Source organism: Eufriesea mexicana, unplaced genomic scaffold (assembly GCF_001483705.2).
Source record: "Eufriesea mexicana isolate 0111107269 unplaced genomic scaffold, ASM148370v2 scaffold3661, whole genome shotgun sequence".
In the NCBI taxonomy this organism is placed as follows: Eukaryota; Metazoa; Arthropoda; class Insecta; order Hymenoptera; family Apidae; genus Eufriesea; species Eufriesea mexicana.
Genome location: NW_016911664.1, coordinates 329,349 through 355,775, shown reverse-complemented (window position 1 = coordinate 355,775; position 26,427 = coordinate 329,349). Strand labels below are relative to the sequence as shown.

Below are 26,427 nucleotides of genomic sequence, written 5' to 3'. Positions count from 1 at the left end.
GGAAAGATTTAATCTGCCGCGAATAAGAAGCTGAAGATGTTGCACAGTCAATTAACGTGATCGCAGAAATAAGTGGAGGAGATGTCCCTTGGTATTTCTCGGGCGTTGAATGAACTTTACTTTTAAATAGCTCGGGGATCCGTTTATCAATGGTACGCATTCAGCCGCGCGTATCGTGGTAAATGTGCAACGTCGGTTATTAATATGAAATGTCAGATAAAACGTAATCGGTTAACCTTTTCAAACTGTAATTCGTCTGTCGTAGGAAAACACATTTGCTTTAGATGATCGAGAACCTGGCGAATTTCAGGACTATTGAAACGACGTACAGATACCTAAATAATACTAATTATATTGGGTAAACGTCGGTATTCCGACACCTCGTTACGATATATAATTCAAACGCTGTGCAAATTCGACTGACTTGTGAGATAGACTAGAGTGATTACAATCACAATGTAAATATAAATAATTCAAACACGAATATCGGCTGTTTACTTCTAATTGAAACGAATTCCAATTATTGCTCGGGAATTTTAAATACCATAATTACAACATAAATTACGCCAAATATGTCTACACGACTTCATAGCAATAATAATAATATAAATGACACTAAATATGCTTACGCGACTTCATAGTAATAATAATAATAATAATAATAGTAATAATAATAATAATAATAATAGTAATATAAATGACAGTAAACGGTTAAACGATTCTTCACGCGCATTATACTTGACAATTCAACGTTGACTAATTATTCAGACTTACTTCTCAATTTTTCTATGTCCTGGTAGAGGCGATCTAGGCCAGCCTGTAACTTGGTGTTGTTTTGTGGTGCCGTGGTTGACAGGAGTCTTCTGCTAACGGTCTGCAATGAATCAACAAGCATAATTGGATTAAGCGCGAACTTTAATCTCAAATTATTAGGATTGACACGATTAGAGCTCCTTTTCTTTGAAATACAATTCATCTTTATTCGCAACGGGACGCCGCGGGCTTGCGTAACGCCTAATGGATGGTTACGCAACCAGAGAATCTGTTCGAAACCTAATTCCTCGATATTTCGTTTCGCCTGTTTCTCTCCTCGTCGATGCAATTACAATGTCGTTCGCGTTCCCTCGAAAACCATATTTTCCACCGTTCACGCGTCAATAATGAACTGGTCACGCGCGGAAATTCCGCATGACGGTTTTCATGGAAAATTTCGTCGTTCAGATCATTCGTTTAAACGATATCTTCCTACCTTTGCGTATCTGAGGTATTCAGAGAATTTTATATCACCGGTAACTGTATTTCGTGCAATCTATTCCATTATCTATTCCATTGTCGACCATTATATTCTATCGCGTAACGGAGGTGTAATTAATCCACGTGCACGTTTCGTAAATATCATACCTGAAAAACTGATTCTATTTCCCACATCCAGAATCGAGTTCCTTATCGAATGGATCGGATAATCTCGATAATCCGCACTCTCGACACCTCGAATTTGAATGTGATTTAAACGACCATCCTTTCCCTTTACCCAACCTAATCTGGCTAATATTTCACGACATGTCTGCCTTCGCTATTAAATTATTACGAAATACGCAGTCAAGCACGAATGAAAATGATATAAGAATAACGCGTGGATAGACAGAGATAAAATTGGAGGTTCCGTTAACGAGAGGATTCGTAATTAAACGTGGTGAACGATTATTGGTTACCGAACACCGACAGGGCTTATCCTGGCCGCAAGATCGATAGTAATTGAAATGTCGGGTTTATATAAGTTCCAGCAGGCTAGCCGCTTATTACCGCCGCGATATCCGTATTTCTCGTCGATCTATAATAATTGCAAATTGATTGTTAATTACGTGCTTTCCGCGGCAAGAAGTACACGCGTCGTTAAAATCAGTCTCGAACATTGATCTCCCCGGTAGAAAGAAGACGATTAATCAAGGTGCGCGACGGATAATCGAGGGATACGATTGAGATATCGATTACCGTTGTCGAGGTAAGTATTGTTTGGAGAAAAGAACAGAGGAGCAGCGTGAAATCGAGCGAGGAAAATTGTAATTGCGACTTCCCGGGTCAAAACGATGATTAAGTGTCTCTTTTTCTTCGATCTTCGATATTTAGTGGGATTTCTTCCATGATTAATCACGCATGCTCGACATACGTGATTGCTTCGTAGGTATTTTCAAGTTACTCTGACTCTCAGAACTTCGATTCAAAACCAAGAATTTGGGTTTTCTTCTTCGTTAAACGATCATTTTCCTCGTGGATATAAATATGAATTTTAATATTTTTAATTTAGCACAACGCGAATTTATTTTTAAACGCGTCATAGGCCTCTGTCGCTCGTCGACGCTGCCAAAGTGTCAATAAGCGTAAAACGAGAATTTCGCCAAGCGAGCCAATAAACAATAACTATAACGGTAGCGAAGTCATTTGATAATTCAATCGTAACTTCGAAGTCAGCATGAAACTGTACCTGACCGATGATGTCACTCTTAAAACGGTTATTCAGTTATCAAGAACTATAGATAGAAGTACTCGGTATTAAAAGAATGCAACGTCTAAAACGTTACGTAAATGAGGAATCCGATTCAACCGAGTATAAATATTTTGACGAAATGACACACACATGATACGGTAATTGAATCTATCTTGCGACATTTTCCAAACAATTTCGACTCCCTGTCTTATTTTCAATTATGTGGTCCAAGCTTGAAATTCTACGGAATTGAAATTATAGAGAAGTTGAGAATTCTACAACGTAGTCGTAACTTGCTAAAAATATATTTCAATATTTCTATCATTTTGGACCATAGGTACTTTCATCAGCAATTTGGCAATGGAACAAAACTGAATACGATACTCGACAACAATGGAAATAGTATCGCAGCTTTCAGGAGAATAATAATATCTAATTTATACGGCTGTGCACTCGACGTGATGTATTTTTATGATATATACCTTCGAAATTTTTAAATAGAATCGTTCGAGTATTATTTCTGACACGGTATGACAGATAAAACAAAATATCGAAACTCGAAGAGTAATTTCATACGAAAAAATCTGATCAGCAAGATTGGCAGAAGTGGCTTTCATTTTTCTGCAAGATTGTCGATACTTCGCTAGCACTGCAGTTAGCGTCTCGATAAAATTAATAATTCGCGAGCATGCACGATAGTGGTTAACTTTGTACTAACAGTTGCAGTCAAATTCTTACGAGGAAACGCGAACATTGGAAAATTTCACGTAATTCATTAATCGTGAAAATTTTTCATGGAATGACAGAAATCGATGTTTCCAACTTTGCAACAACCAATCACATCTTCCTCTCCGTTTTCTTGACAAATTTTGTCATCCTGAGGAAATTATCAAACAAATGATCAAAAATTCGCGTATTTCGTTACAATTTTGCTACCCGAAATTTGACGAAAATCGGGAGTTGTTTGAATAAAGTACGGAAAATTTGAACGAAACCGGCGATTGAAATTTTCTTGAAAAATTTATTTGAAAAATGAGGAAAAAATTCTTACCTGTGTAAATTCATCTTCTCCGCCGCTGCTATTATCCTCGCAGTCGGAGACATTGAGAGCCGCCCGACGGTTCCTCTTGGGGTTCATCAACTGATGCCGACTCCTCGTGCGCGATGCACCCTCGGTGAGGTTGTAGGGTGCGCGGGACGGCAGGCTGTAACGACGATGCCCGGACGACAACACTTTGTACAGCACCTGAAGACAATACCAGGCGATGCCTTTTGTAATTCTAATGCGGTCGAACGGTGAAAGCCGCGACTCTCGTCGAGGAATCGTGCGTTCGCGGTGTCGAGCGCTACGCGATAGAGACGTATCTTTGTCGCGGCCCGATGTTTCATGCAAATGGGCCCGGTAAATCCTTGTAAGCGGGATTTACGGTCGCCTCGGTGCGAACAGGAAAAATTACGCGAGGTAATTGCAATATTGTTGCGAATACGTGTCGATCGCTAGCGACCACTCACGTGGGATAAGTGGATGTCGTTTGTAACCATCGTGCGATTACACGAGGTGCTCGTTCTAACGATCAGCGTCGCTTTTTACTCCTGCGTTGTAATTTCACCGAGGAACAACGTGGATAGCAATTTGTCCGTTTTGAGTGAGCAGTGGGACGTAGTAGCGAACCCTTTGGAAATGCTTTTTACTCGCGAGAGCAGAGGTACGACCGATTATAGTTTCTCGGTTTTACTCGAATCGAAGACATTAATAATCGCACAAAGTCGGAATTAATATCACAGCGGATAAAATCAAATTTTCAATAGTCTGCAATTCATTGGTGCCATTATGAGGACACTGGTAATATATAACACGTTCCGTGCAAAGCTATTTGTTGTTTTGGCTAAAAATTGATATATTATCGCACAATATGTCGTTACATCGTCAATCCATAAGTAATTAGCTTGTTTAGAGTAGTTATCGCGCCGTGTATCACTTATGGGACACGTGGCACTGCGATCAGTTCGTCTGTAAAAGACAGTCAGTTGGAAAATTTTCGATTAGTAAAAAGAACTAGAACAGTCAATCATTACTTGCTTTAAAACTTGCTTTAAAACAGTCAACCATTACGTGTAATTAATAATTATCGTATATATAACAATGAAACAAATTTACGTGCTTTGTTCTATACTACATTTTGTATAATACCTCACAAATGGTACACGTGGCACGGTACGCGATAATATTCGAAATTTGGCTTTATTCGTATCGATGTTCGTTGATAAAAATTGTAAAATAGAGGAAGATTACTGTACAAGCAAATTCGCGAATATTTCGAATATTCTTGATGTCGAAAGCGAACCTTTAGCTTGAAGCAACAGTTACATAATCTCGTGGAAGATTAAATGTCATTATGCGAGGTTCTGTTGTAGACGAATTGTAGTAAGTATCATAATGCAAATTTACCATGGAGAACATGGTAGATGAATGTAAACGATATCCCTTACATTCCAACAATTTAACGTGCGTTGCAATCACAGTACTCGCGCAAAGTTCTTGGCATGCGTTTGGAGGCGAGTTCTATTTTTTCCCCAACTTTCACTGTTCGGATTTTCTTTTTCGCCGCGGGTAGTGGAATCTGAACGAAATTGAGCGTTTCGCGAAAAACAGGCAAACGAAAGACACAATAAACTCTCCGCTTTGCGTTTCGTCGCAGAAGTGGAACGTGGGATTTTCTTGAAACGGTAAACGGCAGTACTTCGATTTCTATAGTGACTATTACGTAACCCGGCTTCTACAATTATCTATAATAACTTCGGAAAAACAACGTATCGTATTGTACAACCATCTCGCGGCAGTCATTTATTAAACGAGATACTACCGCGTGCATAAACCCGTACCACCTTCGATTTATAACGCCGTTGAACGCAACACACCTCGCCAAACCCAAGTTCAAGTGCCTCGATAAATGCACCATTTATTTCTTTCGAACCTTGACTTCTGAACACACTCCAAAACGTTCACAATGGAATTCCTCTCAACGGGATACTCTGTCTTTTTGCCCGACTAAACTCCTAGCGTTTTAGGAAAAACGCGGTTGCATAATGCGAACGTACCGTTTCGGGACATTCGCGATCGTTAATTTCGCCTAACGTCAGGGAAGGATGTGAGAAACGTGTCGGGAACAGTGTTCTTTTCGAATGAAAAAGCTAGTCGCGAGGAAAGGTGGACGAGGATGGAGTGGCAAAATTTCGCGACACCTTGTGCAACTTCCTCCGGGTTGAGCCGTGTCCGGACACAATGGCGGAGGATTTTTGCTGGAAGAAAGCGGCAGAGACGCGGAGACTTTGAACTGTTTGCCCTACGGCTCGAGCGCCACGCAAAAAGAACGATTCCTCGATCTTATATAAGTACCGGTGCAACTTGCGTCAATGATTCCACCAGCGTCTATGTTACGTAATGGCCGTTCGAAATTCAATTTGCCCTGCCTCGTGGATTCGTTCGTCGCTAGGCGAATTCTAACCCCGGTTAGCCCCCGGTTCGCCCTTCTGGCGCCGTTAAATCGATCGGCTTCGCGATCGTTCGCGATCGGTTGCGTAGGCTACCCATGGTTCACCGCGAGTGATTAATCCCGTGTGGCTGGCGTTGCGCGTTTCGCTGCTGTATATGCAAATCTTGCGAGATTGTTCGATTAAAGGTTCCGATTGAAGGGTTTGTTAATTGAAACCTTGTCGTTGGGAAATTTCAGGGTTTCCGGTGGATCGATAGTTTCGCTGTTACGTTAGCCACGTTTGAGCAGCATGAGCTATGTTTCGTTGTTATATCAAGTGGATGGCGAATAAATTATTTTTTTTTTTCTTTTGATAGATTTCGTGATCCATTGTAATTGAAAATAATAGAATTTTTATTTGATGGGTGAAAATTAACGTTTGATATGCTGATCGTGTAAGACGAAAACAGAGATCTAGCGATATATCGTTGCGTACACGATGGCGGCTTATTCTTCGCATTGCGAGAAAGCTCTATCTCAAAATAAATTTATAAAATGTTACAAATGAACTGATTTCGTTGCAAGAGAATTTAAAAAATTGTTTCTGAGTTTAACTTTTCGTTATATCCTATACTGGTTGGTTGATTATTCTCGTGTGCAAATATTGCTTGTAGAAGAGAAACTTGTTTCTGTTTTTCATCTTGTCTTATGTGGATGTTATTTGTATTGATTTTCGATAAATGTTGAAATACAATTGGCATTACATTATTCTCCCTTTCTCCCGTAATACGCTGCATTTTGAATTTTTTAAATACCATTCTTAGTTTGGTTTTTATGAATTTTCCCAAACCTTAGTAAATTCGTCAAGCTCGTCCGGTTATCTTCGCGTAGGCGCCCATTTTTCGCTCAGCATTAAAAGGGCTAATCCAGTTGGGTATTTTAACGTAACTTTATCGTTACATTTATCATTCCGTCGGAAGTTTTCTCGCGATTGATTGCATCACCGCGATATTCCATTTCCGCGTTGACCGTTATTCATACTTGCTAGAGTCTGTTACAAGGAGGAACAAAAATTCTTCGGTACCTTTTCAGCTGTGTGACATTACGTTTCTTGACTAAGCTAACGAGAAGTCCCGTTGTTTTCCAGATTGCGATCACTTGCGGTGAATATCTCGTTAAGAATTCGATAAGTCAAGAATATCTATTTCCTCGAGTATCGCACAGCGACGCAATGATAGCTCTTGACACTGGAACAATCGACCCACGCGAAATGCCTCGTATCGGACTTCTTGGTTTTGCTTTTATTGCTTTGACTCTCGCTGAGATAGACCAACGACGGCGCATGGCTTTGAATCTTCGTCGTGTGACTTTAACAACCATTACCTATGTACACCGTGTCTAAACGCGAATTAGAGATCTAGCGTTAAACGAATCGGGGAATCGCGGTACACAAAGGATAGAAAACGCAGCTGCACCGACTAATTCGATAGCCACGATTGGAAGAGTCAAACGTATCGAGTTGCACGTGATTACCGCTGGCCTTGCCTCCAATGTGGACTAGCCTTGGGTCAGTCACCTGGAGAGCCTTATTGGAACGCACGATCGTCGCATCGTCGGCTGATACGGTGTCCAGGAGGTCAGCTGGGAAATAAATTGCCTCTTTCTTTTTTCCTCGGCTTAATTCTCCTTTTTCTCCAACGTGTAGGTGCTGCTCGCGAGTTTATTATATAATAGAGAATCGAATCGTGTGCACGACTCGGCCTAATGCTGCGAGTTATTCATGAACGTCGATTCTCGGAATATTTACACCCGAGTTGGCTCGTTCGTCTTTACACGCCCACGAAGCACGCGATATTTGCATGGAAAGGAAAAAAAAAAAAACAATATCGTTGAAATTTACTGAACCATCATAGAAACCTGATCTTGATCGAAGCGAGATGGTTTGGCTAATACGCGAATTCTTTCTCTGCACTTTCGCTCTACGCTTTTGGACCACGGATCCGCTTTGCTCTTCTCACAGGAGAAAAGGATAATTTATAGACGAGTATTTAGGAATTTAATCTTTCTATCAATCGGTACTGTCTGTTTCGTAGTGCAAGATGGCGGGAAAAAGGAATTTGCAAATCAAAGATTTCGCAAAGTTTCGCGCTGTTGATCCTGGAACCAATCTGCAGCTGAGAAATTTGTGAATTCGTCTAAATCACGAAATAATACACGTTAGCGAGAAAAATGAATTTTTCGTAAATTAGCCAAGAGGACGCCTTGCCTCGTGCAATCTTTCCAGCGTTAATTCCGTTATCGTCCCGGCTAATCAGATATTTCTCAGAGAATAAAGGAACGTGATTGTTCAAAGGCTGCCTAAAAGGGTACTGGCTGCGTGACGAGGTCTTCGTTTAATGCAACACGGCATAATCATTACGGTCATCACGGCTCTTTCTCGCGGAATCAGATTTAATCGGATTTAATTAACCCTTTGATTCCCGCTTGGGCGCGTAATTTTTTCACCCAGAGGTGACTTTTAGCGCGAACCACGGTACCGTGATTTGCGCTATGAACGACAACGGAACCCGTAACGATCGTACAAATTTTTAACCGTGCATTTCACGCGAAGCGAGAGAGCGAACAGAATCTATACTAATCTCGTTCGATGAATTTACATAACTGTAGCAACGGACGCGAAGACTACTCGCCTAATTCGAGTCAATGCCATTGCTTATCGGATATAGCCAACGTAGAAGCAAAGATAAGAGAGATCGTGACTTAATTAAAAATCGATCCATTGATTACGAGGTTCGTTCGCTGGAGTAAGACAACCAAGGAAAAATAGACACGCGTGTGTCTATCTTCGAAGACCGAGATCCAGTCTTGACACTTTGACAGCCGTTCGCATGGCCTGTACGTTGTTACCGGGGAATTTCGCGCGGATTCTACTGCTCACTGACGGTCATATTTACACCGTATGGATGTTATTCAAAAAGGCACTGAGATCCGAGACTAATGAAACAAGCATCTGCTTAAAGAATGCCAAGAAAAGACGATCGGGACAGTTAAAACAGAAGCACAGTGGAAGCATTGTTGTCGTGCTGACAACGGCCAATAATCATCGACAAGGAAAAGTCACGCCTGCGTGACAGCAAAGTGTTAAGATCGACGAGTCACCGATCTTCGAATATCCGACGTCTGAGACACCCCCCAATCCCTAGAAGTAACTAGATCGCTAAGAAGCTGGGACGTCTATCGCGAGCATCGCATTGTGGCAAATCTCCGTTCCTCTGAATCGGTAACACACAAATTTAACCCATCCCTGACTAATTCTCCATTCCTCTCTATCCGACGCGCGCACATTGCTCATCCAATTACCGCGTCTTTACAGACCCCACCGTGGCTCTCGCCGTAATACACGATCGTTCGGAAAGACGGCGAAGTTGAGAAAAATTAGAGAAGCGCGGAGTTGGGAAACGAGGATGAAGAGGAAGACGCGTCACGCAACGAGCAGCGCCGGCACTAGAACGACGCGGCGCGTCTACTCGCGAGCGGTTATCATTGCCCCGGCGCGGGTCACTCACCTGACGACTATCATACCGAGTCATTAAGCTACACCGCTAGCAGCCGTACCGGAAATGCCGTCGCGCACAGACGTCCATTTCTTTTGTATACGTTCGTGACTTAGCCGCGGTATCTTGATCTCTCTGTCGCTCGTTTTGTACCGTTCGTCCGCGCCGACGCTCGTGCATCGCTCGCGACCATATTAAAATGAGAATAAAGCGCTAACGGGCCCCACTCCAATGGCGGGGGGCCGAGGATTTCGTTCCGTGTCGGGAATTACTTCGCGGATCGTGTCGTTGACTCCTCGAGATATAACGTAGCCTGTTAGGGTGCATTCGTGCTTCCTTTCTGCACGTATGATGTAACTCGCGTAACGCATCGTTGTGTTTTCGCGTGTTCTTCGTTAAAGTAATCGACAATCCGGGATGATAATCTGCCGAATTATGGGAACGACGAATTAAATTTTTCGTATCTTTCAATTTTGGAAATATCTCGATAGCAGGGCGGATAAATCGATTCTATGAAATCCAGCTGCAATTGATATGCGTCAGAGAGTCAGGTAGGTTTTCGCAAAGCGAGAAAGGTGAACATTATTCGTAGGATAATTTGACATTTACGTCCACGTAAAAGTCGACATACCTTGATCAATTCATGACGCACAGCTTGAGGATTCTTGTCAATGGCCACGCTAATGCAAAGGGCAAACAGCGCCTCCTCGTGCCTGCCCAGCGCTGACAGCGCCACCCCTCGTCTGTAATGGCCCTGTTGACAGATGTCGAAGGTACAATTAAAATTCGATCGATGTCTGCCAGCAACGTCGATTAAACTTCCATTTGCATGGCGAAATTGAAAAAAATAATTTTCCAATTTGTAATATGGAAAAAAAATATAAAAACTCGGGAAATCAATAAAAGCTACGATACTTTATCAGGAGTACGTTTCGACTAAACAGTTATTCCTAATTGTCAGATTACAACGGTACCAGCATAAACGCGTAATTTGTGCAACGGTACCAAGATATAAAACCGACTATAAACTTGGTGTACGATGCATAGGCGTAGAAGCGCGAGAAATTTCATCGATGAAATAAATCGTGGAAAGAAGGCTGTTCTGACATTTCGCGTCGCGGAATGGAAAATGTGGAATAGCTTATTCGTCGTTAATTGACTCATTGTATGCAAATTGCAAAGCGTTCGAAACTTTTCTCTCTGGATTGAAACCGTTAAGATACACGGAGAGCTACTTTGTTTATATGGAATAACGACCGAACTATTTCCTCCGTTGTTAAAAACAATATCAGAGCGCGATGATTCATGTTATTATCGACTTGCGTTATTAGTATAAATGATACATGTAGCTACCACAACACGATTTTCATTGAACGTATCATTTGCTTATTTTTTCGTACTCTGATTGTAAAGTTATAGTAACAGAAAACACTGAAATAATCTCGTTTTACCATATTTGCTTTTACTTGCACGATTGTACAAACAACTCGCGCGAGAGGAACGTTAAAAACATGTTATTCGCAAACTACAAGTATCGCGATAATTTTTCACCAAGAACATTAACAAATATCAATTTTCACATCTTGCGCGTGCTTCGGATATTAAATCAATTAAATAGCTTATGCAAAAACAATTATTTCGTACATTGAGGAATTGCTCCTATCCGTCACGTTCCTCGAAAAGATGCTTGTTTTGGACCGGAGATCCAATCTGACCCTAGGAACTAGGTTGGATGTAATATATTACGCATGGTTCGGGGGGGTTTGGTTCAGGATTGGGTTAAGGGTAGAGGGACAATACGTCGCCAAACATCTGATCGAGCAGCGTGCCAAGTAGGAGAAACCTACTGCCTCCTATGTTACGGTTTCCACGAAGAAAAGAAAAACTTTGCAAAATATGCTTTCACGCGTGCGGAATTTTCAGTAATACCGATTCACGTCTCTATGTATTATTTTTACGTTATCTTTTTCATCCTTTACGACCATATTTATTATAATAATATGTAACATAACATACGCTGCGTGGATTTTTAAGTTGGACCAAGCAGAAGATTTATCGATAGAATAAATAATTGAAATTAAAGAGAAAAAAGATTTTTCTTCTCCTCTTAGAATAAAGCAAAATCATCCGTCATGATGTCGTAATTTTTTTCCATTTGCTTTGGTCTCCAAATTTGTAAACGACGAGAAGGATAAAAATAACGAGCAAAATCTACTATTTCCTTATTTACACACAATACTATCCATTTATGGGTTGAACACTCGCTACACGCTGTCTTAACGAGATAATGCACCATGACAAAAAGGAGTTTCTCACCTTGCCCCAGTCCGGTCGTAGCCTAACAGCATGATCAGCGTCCGTGAGGGAGGCTTGAGGCCTATTGAGCAGGAGCAAAACGTGAGCCCTGTTGCTAAGATGGAGTGGGCTGTTTGGCGCTGAAACAGGAGGAAACACGAACGTAAAGCATCGCTAGGATATTGCCTCCGATGAGTGGCGACCAGAGTTCTCTTGGCAGCAAGATCGTCCCTAGTGTTTCCACGAAAACCTTTTCTCCTTGATTAAATTGAGGGGAAGATTTCGCGTAACGGTCCAACGAATTCACCGGTGAAACCGATACACTCGTTATTTTTCAAATTTCCAAAATTTCCGAGAATAAATAAAATCCGCAATAATCTCGTCGCTACGATATTTATTATCGCATTTCTTCCTGTAATTTTTAAATATTATTCCAATACTCGTGCCTTCTTTCTTTTTCTGCTTCCTACGTTTCGTATGGAAATTTAATAGCTTCGAAGCTAATCGAGTAAAATAGTCGCCAAAGCTCGGAACGACAATGCAAGGAACGTTTATGCAAATCACGGTATCTACGTTCCGACAACGTCGTATTATGCGTGCAATATGCCATCGCTTGAGTCCATGTCAGTGTCAAAGGATCTCCCGGTGAATACAAAAATCCGCTGTGACTGGATCACACTCTCTAAATCACGTACGTAATTATTCTTAAATCGCTATTCGATAAGCGTCCGCGTCATCGAGTATCCGCGACGAAAATGTTGATCGCTCTAGTAGCCATTCCACGCGTTTGAATAATGCATAAAGGAGCTGATAAATTAAGAAATTGGCCAGTCGTCGCGGAATCGTTGATTACGCGAAACTCACCGCGGGAAGAGTAAAAAGAGAAAATAACGAGGATAATTACCGAATAAGTGGACGCTGCCCGTTCATGGGTTACGTCGGTGTGGCACACGTTCCGCGTCGAAATTATTCCGAAAGCGTATTATATATGTTAAATAATTTCTTTTTGTTCATCGATACGACCTTCGATCACGATCGATCCGCGGAATACGAAACGATTTTTCAGTGGATCGCATAAATATCGAGATCTTGGCGTGCAACGGCTCCGTACGAGCGAATTAAATCGCGCTAATTAATTAGCTTCGAGAAAATCTTGCGATCTAGAATCTGCTGTACTCCGTGTTTGGTCGACTCGACATCGACGAGATCCCTGATTGGACGATGTTGCGGCCCTGGGACCGAAGGTCCCAAGTTAAATGGAGGGATGTTTATGTCCTTATTGCGAGCATCGCTATGAACGAAAATCGCGTTTAAGTAGAGACGAGCGTCGGTAGTTTTGAATCACTATCTCGGCCCCATGGTACAGTTTACTCAAAACCGCTCCGTCCGCAAAGGGTTAATTTAGAGTAGGCCGCACCCCAGCAACATAGTCGCATCAGCGTAAACGGGACTTACAACCCCGTGAAACTCCCACCGTGAGAGTTGCAGTGTTCGGGGTGCAACAGACGTCGAACGTCAATTCGGAAGAGTCATGAAAATTGTTCATAAGCGTGAGCAACTTTCACCGCTACCCACTGTCTTTCGGCGGGAGAAAGCCCTTCGTTGGGGTTCTAGGAAGACTGCCCAGATCTAAGGACAACGGTCACAGATGGGGATGTTTAGACACCAAGCTGGGACTTCTGGACCGGAGTTCAGCCGAAGAGGCTATTGACACGTGAAGACGAGGCCACGGAGAGCAGACATGTCCTATAAGACTACGGGGGATGCGTTTTTGACGCATTCATCTATGAGCATAAAGCGAAAATAAAACATTTACCTGTCATCTAAACGTCTCTTCGTTAAAATCTCCTACTTTTTAAATTTGCAGAAATTAGCGATGGTAAAATGTTTGCGAAGAATGTTCATCGAACGAAAAATTAACGCGATTCCTTTCTCCGTTGCACGTAACGAATTATTATCTCTCTGATGTATCAGAGACCCAAGGAGAAAATTATTCCGATGGTACATTCGCTGTTTCGTTTCTTTGCTCTCGTTCCATCGGAAATCATCGCAAATAGTGCATTACGAGAGAAGAAAATATTCTAGCTTTTACAACCACCGTGAATCGCGATAAGAAAGAAGTAATTTTAGCATGAAATCAACCACGGAAGAAATATATCGTTTCTCCTTCGAGCCTAACGTACTAATGCGAGCAACGTTCACGTTACACGGAGACTTCCGTTGGACGTCGATGAAACTAGGAAAAACGATGAAATCTGCTGCACGTAGGAGCAATTAATACGAGATTATGCCACTAAACACAGGCATTAGACCGGTTGGAAAGTAAACAAAACGGTTTCTCTCGCGTTACTCCTCTCGTAAGCGTCGATCAAACGGATCGGCCTGTAATACAACGTTTCATCCTATAATTTGCTCAAGGTAAAGTTTACTACGAACGAGAATCTCGTGTGTGCCGAACGCGAGTAGTCACGCTGGAGCATCGTCGTGTAACTTTCTCGAAATAGGTTTGTACGCGGTCACGATTTCGATGGCATCCGTTCCTCTGCCACTTCCTCGCGCGCACGTCTCCAATGAGCAAAATGTTTGCCAATCTTTCCATCCGGTTGTCTACTATGATAGTCGTGGTTGACGGTTAACTCGTTTCGCGTGAAATCCAGTTTAAATGTGTCTCGTTAGAAGCTTCATTACGCCTCGCTGGGAGATCGAGTCAGCTCGAAAATTCGTGCTCTGGATAGCGAATTAAAATCGAGGTTGACATGGAATACAAATTTCACCGAAGATTGCCTCCTATTTTTATTCCACTGTTAAGTAACAAGCGTTTTAAGGACCTTGGTTTTGTGGCGCCATCATTCTCACCCTCGCCAATAGATGGATAGGAGGTTCGAGGACTTTCTTGCAAGTTCTCGGTAAAAAAGAAAACCCTCCGTTTGCTATATATACAATTTCCAAGCTTTCCAATAGCGTTGCCGTCTAAGGCAGGGTCTGTTAGGTAGCCTTATCGATGAGTCCACTAGTAGGCCCAGGACGAAACGCATCCCTTCCTTGCGTCCTTCTACCTGCTGCATGTCAACGCTCAACGACCTAGGGGATACCAACTGACAGCACCGTAGGAACTTCACAGTCACCATTATCGATACCCCGTGGGGGACATGTTTATCCTAAATTATAAATCTTTTATCCTTTCTAACACCACCGTGAGGCTGAGAATACCTGCGACAAACAGGTATCAACAACCGTGAGGTAGAACCCCCTATAATTTCATTAATTTTTAATGGAAGATTGAAAAATTTTTCGATTTTCGTGTTTCGTGTATTTTACGCATTGTGTCCAATTCTCGTCTGTGAACGTCAACGCAATAGCACACCTTCGACTCATAAACGAGGCCAAAAGAAAAATGACAACTTCTCTCCACTGTACCTAGATAGAAGTCTCTACCAAAATTCACTGTCCCATCGATTTGGAACGTCTACAGTCCCAAACCTAATCGAGCAAAATGTTCCACTCCGCGACCAAATGATCTACAACGATCGTTAATACGATCTAATCGACATCTCGATATTGCTTCTAATCGCGACCGATGACAAAGCAATCCGGTGAATCGAGTACCGTGGTGGCGAGTCTGCCGCGAGTCAGTCGCACGCGACAATCCGCGAAAGGCGTTTAAAGAAGATTTACAACGCGGCTGGCCCCGCGGTCAGCGTTGATAAATGGAGCCCGATGAATCGGTTCGACTTGGCATTGGCGTTGATCGCGCGTGCCGGAAACTCGTCCTCGACCAAGCAAGGGCCCGCGGAGGCAATGACATTGCTCACAATGCCAGGATGCAGTCCCGCCTGCATCGATGCCACTGTCCAAATCGCACGCTCTTCGCTCGCTACCAGCTCCGCTCGATCCGCCGACGCGCAGTGGCAACGTGTTGCGCGTTCCCGTTCGGCTGACAGCGATTATGACAGTGACGGTTTGCCGTGAAGAATGGCGATTTTACGGTCGAACGACCAAGTAAACCGAGCATGTCAGAATGTTCTCCTTCGTCCGCGTGTGTAAGCTTTCTAGGTTTACCCGCTTGCTCCTCGTTTCGCAAGCTTCCTTACACTTTTCCCTGCCGAAATTCAGGCTCGCGGGGATCGTTGATTTTCTTACGAGCTTGGGTCCATGTATCTTTACTCGAGACACGTGGAAGAAAAATTCACGAAGAGAGAAAAGGAGCAGATTGACGCTACGAGATGCACCACTGTAGTTGGCAATAATGAAATTCTAAGAAGACACATCGTTTGGGATTGTAATTGAGAATGCGAATCGTGATGAATTAGGTGACAAATTGCGTGACTGGGCTCGTAAAAATGAATAATTATATGGAAGAAAAATTGCGAATATTTCAAGTCATATTGCAGGATTGTTTATGGCTCTCAAGAAAGCGTGTATATATTATGTTCTAGTTAATGGCACGAAGTTGACGAGTGGCTACTAAACTCACTGCGCTATTAATATCCGTGACTGTAATCTTTCAGAGTGACTAAATGTATAACGATTTAATCATTGACACATGGAAGTACAGATGTTTCTGTTTTATTTTAATTAATATTCGAATTATACGATGACTTGGTTCAGGAACCTTCGTAGGGCTACACTACCACCATACACGGATGGAACTTTACACGTAGACTTGGAAACAACCACTCGTAAAATCGTCACGAAGTCACGAGAACGTTCAACGTCCACTAAAGCGAATGTTTTCCTGTCCATGACGTGGGATCAATATCGCGTTTGCGACATGGATATTCGAGGAGCAGGGATTTAACGAAAAAGCCATGGAACGAGTGAAAATACGCGTTATACCTCGATACCGTTTCTTCGAGGAACAGAAATCTATTCGCTTTCTGGAAAAATCTCCAGAATTTCTCGAATTCTCTCGAATATTCCGTCATTCTCCGGACTTTGAGTGGGCAACGAATGGATTCGCTCGAAAAATAACTATACGCGATGATAAGCTCGTGATACCGCGACAAATTTCGAAGTACTTCTTGCTTCTAAAGTCAGCCATACCATATTCTCCTATTTTTGTCCTTTTCTTTATCTTGCCGTGCTTTCGAGGGCAGTAAATATGGCAGAATTGGCACGGTATTCGAAAATACAATTACCATCGGTCAAAAATGAAATTTTCACTGAGACACATTTGGCAGTAAACGTTCAGCTGGAAGAACTCTTAAATACTGAACACGCGTTCTATATAAGGGGTCACCTGGATTTAAAAGAACACTTACGTCCTTAACAGCGTGTTCCTAATACGGTTCCACCGCGGAACGAGCGTCTACGTCCTTAACGAGAAAAACAAGGCCCATAAATTCCCCGTTTAAGATTCCACGTTGTTCGAGGAAGGAAGAGCCAGCGCCGCACGCGAAATCACGTTTACAACTTTAAACGGGAAAAATGTTCTCGACTTTCTGCAGCCGGGGAAACGGTTGTAAAAGAAGAAACGCAAGATTATATTTCTTTCGTGAGATCATCGCCGAAATTTATTTCCAAGCTTCTGGAAACCTTCGAGAAATCTCGAAGAGATATTGTCTGCGTTCTTCGATCTTCGCTTTCCACGCGAAATAATTGTGCTGGTTTTATATGCGTGAATGCGAATGAGGTTGAATAAGCGAAACTCATTTGCGATGATATAAATATAACATGTGCGAGAAGAATGTGTCAGAATAAAGCAGTTATGTGAGAGGAAACACGAGTATGTAAGGGTTAATAAGAGTGAGAGAGGGAGAAGAATTTTCTAGAAAGTGTGAATCAATTTTTTGTTTAAAATAGTTTATCGCGAGTTGTTTTCATTATTTAATCATTTGCACTCGAGAGGCGTCCCTTAGTCTCCATTTAATCAAATTCTAAAGACGAGTGTTAATTAATATATCAAATTTACAATTACCCAAATAAAATATTTCTACGTCTTAATTTGCATACGATTTCTTATTCACCGTTTTAGAAATATCGTCGAATTTATGGCCGAAAGACTTTGAATTACTATTTGCCTGTAAGGAAAAAATGGCCGAGTGCAAAGGGTTAAATATTTTTATTTAAATATACTAGTAGAAGATATCGGTGTCCATTTCTATCAACAATAATAACTCAAACTCGACCGAAGAAAGGATGTAAAATAAATAATTCTGTGTCCTGTCAATAACTTAATAAAACGCCAAGCTTCTTGCCAATTTTTAATCCTTCTGTACAATATTAACAAACGCGTTGTTTGGGGTTATTTGATGTTATCTGTGTCTGTCAGACAGGCATACATTGAGAAATATGCAAAGGGTCAACCGTGGGATTACGTATGATTACAGAGAAACTATTACGAGAATTGTAGGACGAAAGAGAGAAAAGAAGAGATGACGGGGTGAAAAGAGAAAGTAATAGAAAAAGACAGGGCTAGCCGGTTTCGATCTGACGTACTCGGATGTAAAGGCAGACAAAGGGTCTTCTGAGCGCGTAGCACGAGAACAGGATGTCGGGTTCAATCGATAGAAGTTCATTCCGAGAACGAGTTACGAGCTGCACTGCTCCACGACGCTTTTGCACAGACGCAACCAATGATCTGCCCACGCCAGAACCTTTCGAGCAACGAGAAGACAGGGCCAGCCTAAACCGAACGCGTTATATCGTCGTGTCTTCCTGACAAATGGACCCTTATAAATCTTGCACGTATCGTTCGAGTGCTCTTTCGCTGTGAGACACATGTAAAGGAGATTAAGGGCCGATACGAGCAACCTCTTCCTCGAACATCCAGCAAAAAGACACGTGATCAGCCGATGAACGAGATCCAGATGCGCGTTAAATTGGTCGGATGAATCAGCGTTGGGTCATGTAAAAATGTCACTGGAATTTTCGACCAATTCGTTCAGGCTCTTTTTCTTTGAGTTCAAAGGTAGAGCTTTTGGAATTTATTTTGATTTAGAAGCAACCAATTCAGGGTAACTCGACAGTGTATGCACGTGTTGGAAACGTGTTAGAAATCACGTTTGTAAAACATCCTGTATCGTAGTATCGGTAATTTCTTTCATCTTTACATGATATTCATCTGGCGTTTATCTCTGAGATTAGTAATCGAATGTTAATATAATTCTCTGATCTATGGATTATTAATATAGTAATAATTAGCGGATACTCGTATTATCGAATAAGGCTTATAAATTAGAAAATTTGTCGAAAATTGTAATTCGAAGTCGGGAGATTTATAGATGCACGGTGAAAGGATTCATGGCAGGAACAGAAACTAGTTGCTCGATCGAAGCTACCGATAAGGACTATCGTGCACTTGCAACTAATAAGTTTATTTATTAACGCGACAGAGCGTATCACGCGGTATTAGATCACCGTTTCCTGTCCGCAGAATCGAGTGCCAAGGTGCAGACCGAGTAATCGATTACACACTTACCCCACTTAATCAACTTGATTACGGTTTAAAGAGGTTGCGTTAACGAGTTTAACAACTGCATGTCTGGTTAACGATTTATTCCTTCTCGGAATAACACGTGCCTGGAGTTGCTCGTAAAAAGCAGAAAATCTCTATCTTCGTTTAAAGCTATGTCTCCCAGACCACTGAATTGTTCCAACTTCGTCGGAACGAGAAACGCGATTCGATACTTAGAGATTATGAGCCGAGAGATAATTATCGGTTTCCTACTCTTCGATATAACAGTAATCAATTTTTTCTACCTATTAATTATTACGCTATCGGACTTTTCCTTTAAGAACTATATTTACGTGGAAATTAATTTCCTCGAGGAACGATTAATCGAGGCAATTAAAATCATTGTCTTGTAAATTATAAACTGCTATGTAGCTTTAATAAGAAGCGTTTCATTTGCATCAGAATTTCGAGAAATTGGAGAAAGAGATAATTAATAATACACGTGGTGAAAATACAATTTTTCCTGCCAAATTAAAAGATGAAAAATGAAATACTAGGATGAATGAAAATATTTTCGTATGTCAGAAGACACCGAGATCGTCGAAATTGTGTTTATGCGAATTTGACACGATTGTGCAGCTGATTAGAGAAAAAGGAGAGAGAAAAAAGAAAGGAAATTCATCTGCTTTCTAATCGCCAGCGTTCTGTCGACGGAAAAAGTGTTTACCACGCGATATGTACTATAAATCAATAGCACCGATATAGCATCAACGATTTAAGGCTTCACGGTCATTGAAACGTTTCCGTCGAAGCTACGCAATCGTTCACTGTCAGCCTCGTAAATTTAACTGCACCGAGGCTTCAATCTCGGTAACTAATGACGTATTGCACCGATAAATGAGCTGAATAGAGGCTGTACATAACTGTACATAATCGGGAAACGGAATTATCGTATGAGAAGAAATTAACTTAGGAAGAAAAAGACGGGAAAAAGGAAAGAAAACAAGGCATTCATTCGTCGTGGGTTAATAGTGCAAGGAAAAACGTTGCTCGTAACGTTTGAATCGAAAGGAGAGCGTGAAAGAAACCACCGTTTGCAGGAAGTAAGAAACGAGAAAATAAAGGAAGCGATGTGAATAATTAATTAGACGCGTGGTAACGATCCCGAAAGAAATCGAGAAATTAAAGATCGATGATCTCATTGGACGTTAAAAACATTTCCTAAAAATAAAACTCCACTGTAAATTACCAGGACCGTCGTTGTCCTTCGATAAAACCGTGGAAAACGTTGGTCAGTGAAAAGAACGAAATTGCACCGAGTACCGTTAACTGGCAACGGTATTAGACGACGACATGACTGATGAAAAAAGCAATTGAACGGTAAGAAATCGTAACTGGTAGGAATGAAAACATGGTACATGGAGAGAATATATACAAACGAAAAGTCTTAGCGTCAGACCAAGGTTTTTCTAATTTTTCAATCATCAAGAAGTTTCCAAAATCGAGATATTACACGTATTAACCCTTTGCATTCGACGATCTTTTGGCTAAAGAAGAGTATAAATTCAAATATTCTTTACTAAAAAACTGACGATACTTTTCTGAGCAGTAAATAAAGAATTGTATAATAATGGAGTTGTAGAATTGACTTCGATACTTGGCACACTGTTACATTGTATTAAATTTGATATAGTAATTAATATCGATCTTCGAAATTTTATGAAACGATGACTGAATGTCACCTCTCGAGTGCAAAGGGTTAAACGAATTCGGCCTTTTCGGTAACACTGTTTAAGAAAATGGGCAATATTAAATCAGACTTCGCTTATAGATCGCGTAGACTTCGTTTGAAGGTAGAGAAGGACCACGACAGAAAGGAAGGACCCGCATGGGAAACTCATCGGGGCTAACGGCCTTCGAGTACGCGAACTTAAAGTCAAGAGGAGCGTCTGGATCATTGAGTGTCGAAAATCAATGATCCCGGAATTATGGAACTCGTCCTGACTTACAACTGGAACACGCAATCTCGAGACACATGACTCGGGAATCGTGACACCTGTCCCGTTAAACCACTAGGCCATGGAACCTAGGATTCCATGACCCAAGGAGTCACGGAACCCGTCGCGAACTGCCATTGGAGCGTGTGACCTCGTAATCCACGATATCGGAATCGTGGGACCTGTTCTGACACACCATTGGGCTATAGAACCTTGTAATCCATGACCCCTTAGCCGTGAGATCCATTCCGAGCTTCCACTGAGCCGTGGGACTTCGTGGTCTACGATCGCTATCTCCAGACTCAAACACCAGACCTTGGACACCGAACCTAACTCCAGATTCTCGATTCATAGACTCAGATTCGGACCTAATCGAAGCCAGAGAGTCTTCGTCTAATAGGTGCATCTATGGGCTACGGTCTATGTTTAAAGTTGTTTCGAAGTACATCGAATCGATAGTAGTCTAAGGCGATTATAGGATTATGATTTATGAAGATATACGATCCGTGACCTACCAAAACAAATTTCGCGAACTACGCGACCTTGCGGTCTGTCAGGACAGGTCTCGCAATGAAATCTGTTATAGGTTTCAGAGTTTCGTGGGTCAGATGTGACCTGACGTTGGTAACGTGCCCTCGTTTGAGTTCAAGGCGATTGCCTGCCACGTCCGGTAGATCCCTGGCTATTCGCTTGACCGCATAGTGGGTCAAGCAGAATCGCATGATCCCGAGATCGTATCGGAACGAATCTCTCTACTTTGGGATTCTACGCGTATCAAAGTCAATGTTAGGGCTGCCAATTTTCGCATCTAGCTAATAAAAGTTTCAGCGTTTGGTCGTTTTCGTTTCATCCACGTTAGCCTACATTTCGATACGCGAACGATTTTACCATTTCTTCGTAGACAGAAGTTTCAAACTCGAAGAGGATTAACGCCACACGACTTCCAGGCGAAATCGCGCGAACGAATGAATATCGATTCGATGCTCCAGCAACGAGTCAGCAGTTTCCAAGAAAATGATTGCATTGCGATCATACAACTCGTAACCTTAATTGCGTTTCATTTCGTTCACTACGAACTTTGCCATTGAGATAGGAAACTCGCTGTAAGCCTAAAGTTTCCCGGAAATCTCTGTCAACTTCGTTTCCAAGTTGGTCAACTGGCAACGCGTTGTTTCTCTGATCGATACAACCGACTACATTAATCGAGATAAGCAAACTGCTATTCTGCCGTCTAAAAACACGGTTGCTCCATTTTCTACGCGATCTATACCGCGCGTCCCTTCGCACGAGTGAAAACTTAATCTCCCGACAGAAGAATTCGAGGAAACTCGAAATACCCCACGTGGTCGTAAAAGAGCAAATAAAATTCTAGAAAAACATTAAAGAGCTCCGAGTCAGACGGTTCCAGTCGAAGAAGTTGAGTCACGCGTTTCCCCGTTTCTTTTTACCGATGCACGTGGAAAACATCACGAGTGTTTCTTCCGTTCAGTTTACGGTAACTGAAACGTGCTCTTTGACAGTAACTGACGATAAAATTAAAATAAAATCCCCAGCAGACAGAATACGCGTCTAAATTCTGCAACTGTTGTTGAAGAACCTTCAAATCCATCGAATCCGCCCAATATCGCGTGAGACAAGTTATGCTGAACATCGGCAAGGGTTCGTGGCCTATCGCCGCGATTTGGAAAACGTCAGTGAGTAGCCATGGAAAATATTACACCAGCGAAATAACAACGGTGGAGATGTCATTTGTTAATTTTAATCGTTTGAGTCCCAAGCAGCGCGATCGCGCTCTTCAGTCGAAGTGACGCGATCAACTTTGCTGATGCACGTACGTCACATAGCACCAACAAACGCTATTGCGACGATTGGGATTTCGACATAAAATTAAACAAGCGCTATCGCGCCGTTTGGACTTCGTCGCACTTGATTAAGGCAAGCGTTATCGCGCTGTTCAGGCTTTTTCGACCGTGTTCTTCTGAAAGCCTCTGGGACTCAAACGGTTAATAAAGCGTCAAAGAAGTGTCCAAAGCCTCTAACTTTTTGCGGCCCAGGATTTCAGACAATAAAATAGACGCACGTTGCATAGCAATTTTAATGCGTTTCAACTGCAACAAGATCGGTATATTTTTACTAATAAAGTAATCACATAATGTAAAAACATAAAACCAGGAACTTCCGCTTGCAACAATTGATGAACCTGTACTGACATGTTGAATGTTGCCAACACGAACGAATACATTTATAACATTTGTCGAAAGTATTACCACCTGCTTTACGTAAATAAGACGAAATATAAACCTACGTGCATGCAGCTATTGCGATATTTCGGGATGGGATTAAAATGGATGGGTCCACAATGCATTACGGTGCATCGAAAAGATGGGACACTTTTAATCCCAGCGTGCCTGAAAGAGTTAATCAAAGCTTCCAGAACTTTCCTGCAGTCCTCTCGCAATTACAATTATCGAAGGTACTTGGATCGAAGAAAATATCATCCAGCCGAAAAGCCATCTTACTCTAAGAAATTTACAACGCAATTCGAATACCGACGATAAATCTCGAGATTTATAAACGCGCATACTCCTCTATCTCGAGATGAACCATAGTACACACGTTTGTTTTCGTCTATTTTGAACGACGAAGTTCATCGATATCTCGCCTCTGCGAGTGCGTTCAGATCTATTCGACGTAACGAATACTCTACTCCGCGTCTTCTCCGCGTCGTAAGTGCAATAGTAATTCGGTAATTGGGTGTTTCCCACGCGTCCGAAGCGTGGAAGGAACGAAGAGAACGGAGAGCGACGGTGGAGAGAACGAAACGGGAGGAGAAGGAGACGGACGGGAAAGGAAGAAGACGCGAGAAGGAGATATAAAGGTCGAGTTCGAGAAGCGAGTTAACAGGCCGTCGTACCTCGAGCAGGCAGAGCAACAGCAGCAACGACAAGCACGGCGATGAAGTACGCGGCCGGGTGACCGACCTTTACGTAACGCTTGGCTGTTTGCGCCGGAACGGCTGACGTCCATTCGATCCAACGGCGATGCGTCGCCCGATGCAGCTGCACCAGCGTGTCGAGAGAAGACCAAAAGACGCTGCACCCCGCACCCCGCGACCCTGGCCCCCGTCCGATCACGCCAGTCCACGACTACCTACGACTACCTACGACTACCTACGACTACCTACGACTACCTACGACTACCTACGACTACCTACGATTACCTACGACTACCTGCGACTAGCGCGCCGCTGTCGCCGAGGACGCGAGATCGACAACCAAAGATAACGAGTGTTCTGTTTCACCCGCTTTCCGCTAACGACACCGTAGATGCAACACGGTCTTACCGATGTGCGGTAGAAAGGGACAGTTCCGAAGGTTTAGAGTTAACCAGTCATGGCCACGACTTTATACAAAGGAATAAACAATTTAACTTCGGCACTTTTGTATACCAACGCTGTCGCGAATTATCGCGAACGATGAGTAAGATAAACAGGAGGTTAATCCATTAACAGTTTATCCCGACGTGACAGTCATGGGCAGAGTATCAAGTACTATACACGGACTAATTAGTAACGAGATCCATATAAAACACGATTTTCCATATATTTTATTAGATGCCGAAGTGCTTTCGAATATAAAAGAAAGTGGCAAATTTGTTGACTCGAATTTGTAATTTTATGACACTGCGAAAGGATTAAATAATATACTGGAATGCAATGACCGGCGTGTATCGGTATAACAGTAATCTCGGATTTTACGCTAAAATTATTAAAGCGTATTATAAGCGTATCGAATAGAGTGGTACGGTGAAAATAAGTAACACTGCAATTAACGGTATAATTAATAACATAATTGCTCTGTTATTTACTTTCACCGAACTGTGCTTCGATCCGATTAGTAGAGGAAAATAATAGGGTATTTTCATCTGGTCCAGACTGCACGTTGATTTTGTCAAGAGACCAATAATTTCGACTGGCATAATGACTGCACTGCCGAAAACGTTACTCAGCGAATGATCCGACATGGCCAACTATCTGCGAAATATAAAACGACGAGAGGTGCCGTGTCCGCAAGGCCAGTAACATAACCGGTAATAATACTTTCGCACAATGCCACGATCAGCTTCGACACGGCTTAAAAGTAGCAGCAACGAGTTGGCCAGGCGTAGGACAGCGCAGCATGGCATGCATCGTATCAACAGCGTGCACTGCACATACTTATATTCCCTCCTCCTATTCTGGCAACGATCAATAATGCTCCACGTGTCGGCCGGTGGAACGTGCGCCGGGACGACAGCGTCCCTTCACACCCCACTTGCCAAAGTACTCTCGCGTATTTCTTTCCGTACGCGCCTGTTTGCATCATCCTCGGAAATCGCGCGCGCCGCGCGTGCGATACACGTATCGTTTTGCATACCACATCCTCCACCATCGCCTGGCCAATTTACCCACGCCACCAGCTCCCTCTCCTCGTACGTACAACCGCGAATCGCCACGTTTCCCGGACGCTTTCGCGGGCCAAAATAATCGCCACGGATCGAAAGTCTTACGCAACGGAACCGTCGCATACCGACAGAAACGCGACAAGATTTTCCGATAGAAGTGGAAAATCGTTCTACTCGTTTCACGGTATCTCGGGTACGTACGTACGTCCACGTCGGGGTCTTCGTGCTAGCCCCGTGTATTCCGCGTGAAAGTCTCTTCGACGATTATTACGTTGTCGGGATCGGGTTTAAATACAGGGGAAAACGGGTGAAGATATGGAATTATATGAAAGTTTGTCGAGTGATCGAGAGCTTGCCGAATTGTATACGATAGACACATAGTCTATCTTAATTATTATAATTGAACTAGTTCGGAATGCTCCCACTGCTATTCTCATAGCCACGTGATGTATGGGGTCAAGTTTTCTGAGTGATTGAGAGCTTGCCGAATTGTATACGATAGATCCATAGTCTATCTTAATAGAAACGTTAAATAATTTAAGTTCCGGACCTGTACGCGAATATGTTATTATGACGATATATGGGGTCTGTGCCTGGGTTCTAACAAGGAGAGTGCAAGTCCTTCGGGTGATTAATTTAGTTGAAACTTTGCAGGTTTGTAGATTTAGTCACCCAGTTCAAGAAAATGTACTCAATAACGTTTCAGATGTTTATAATTAAAGCTTTATTATTCTTAACTACTAATTTCATCCGAATAAGTCTTCCAATAATAATCCATAATTAT

General features: G+C 42.4%; 1 protein-coding gene across 1 annotated transcript in view; it reads right to left on the bottom strand.

The window, feature by feature from the left end:
* Positions 1-26,427, bottom strand: part of LOC108551046 (LON peptidase N-terminal domain and RING finger protein 3) — a 77,154-nt gene that overhangs the window by 5,948 nt on the left and 44,779 nt on the right. Inside the window, exons 2-5 of the mRNA XM_017905045.1 lie at positions 11,829-11,947; positions 10,144-10,266; positions 3,537-3,731; positions 775-874 (exon numbers count right to left, since the gene is read on the bottom strand). Coding sequence (XP_017760534.1) covers positions 775-874; positions 3,537-3,731; positions 10,144-10,266; positions 11,829-11,947 — 537 coding nt within the window. The remainder of the gene's footprint in view (positions 1-774; positions 875-3,536; positions 3,732-10,143; positions 10,267-11,828; positions 11,948-26,427) is intronic.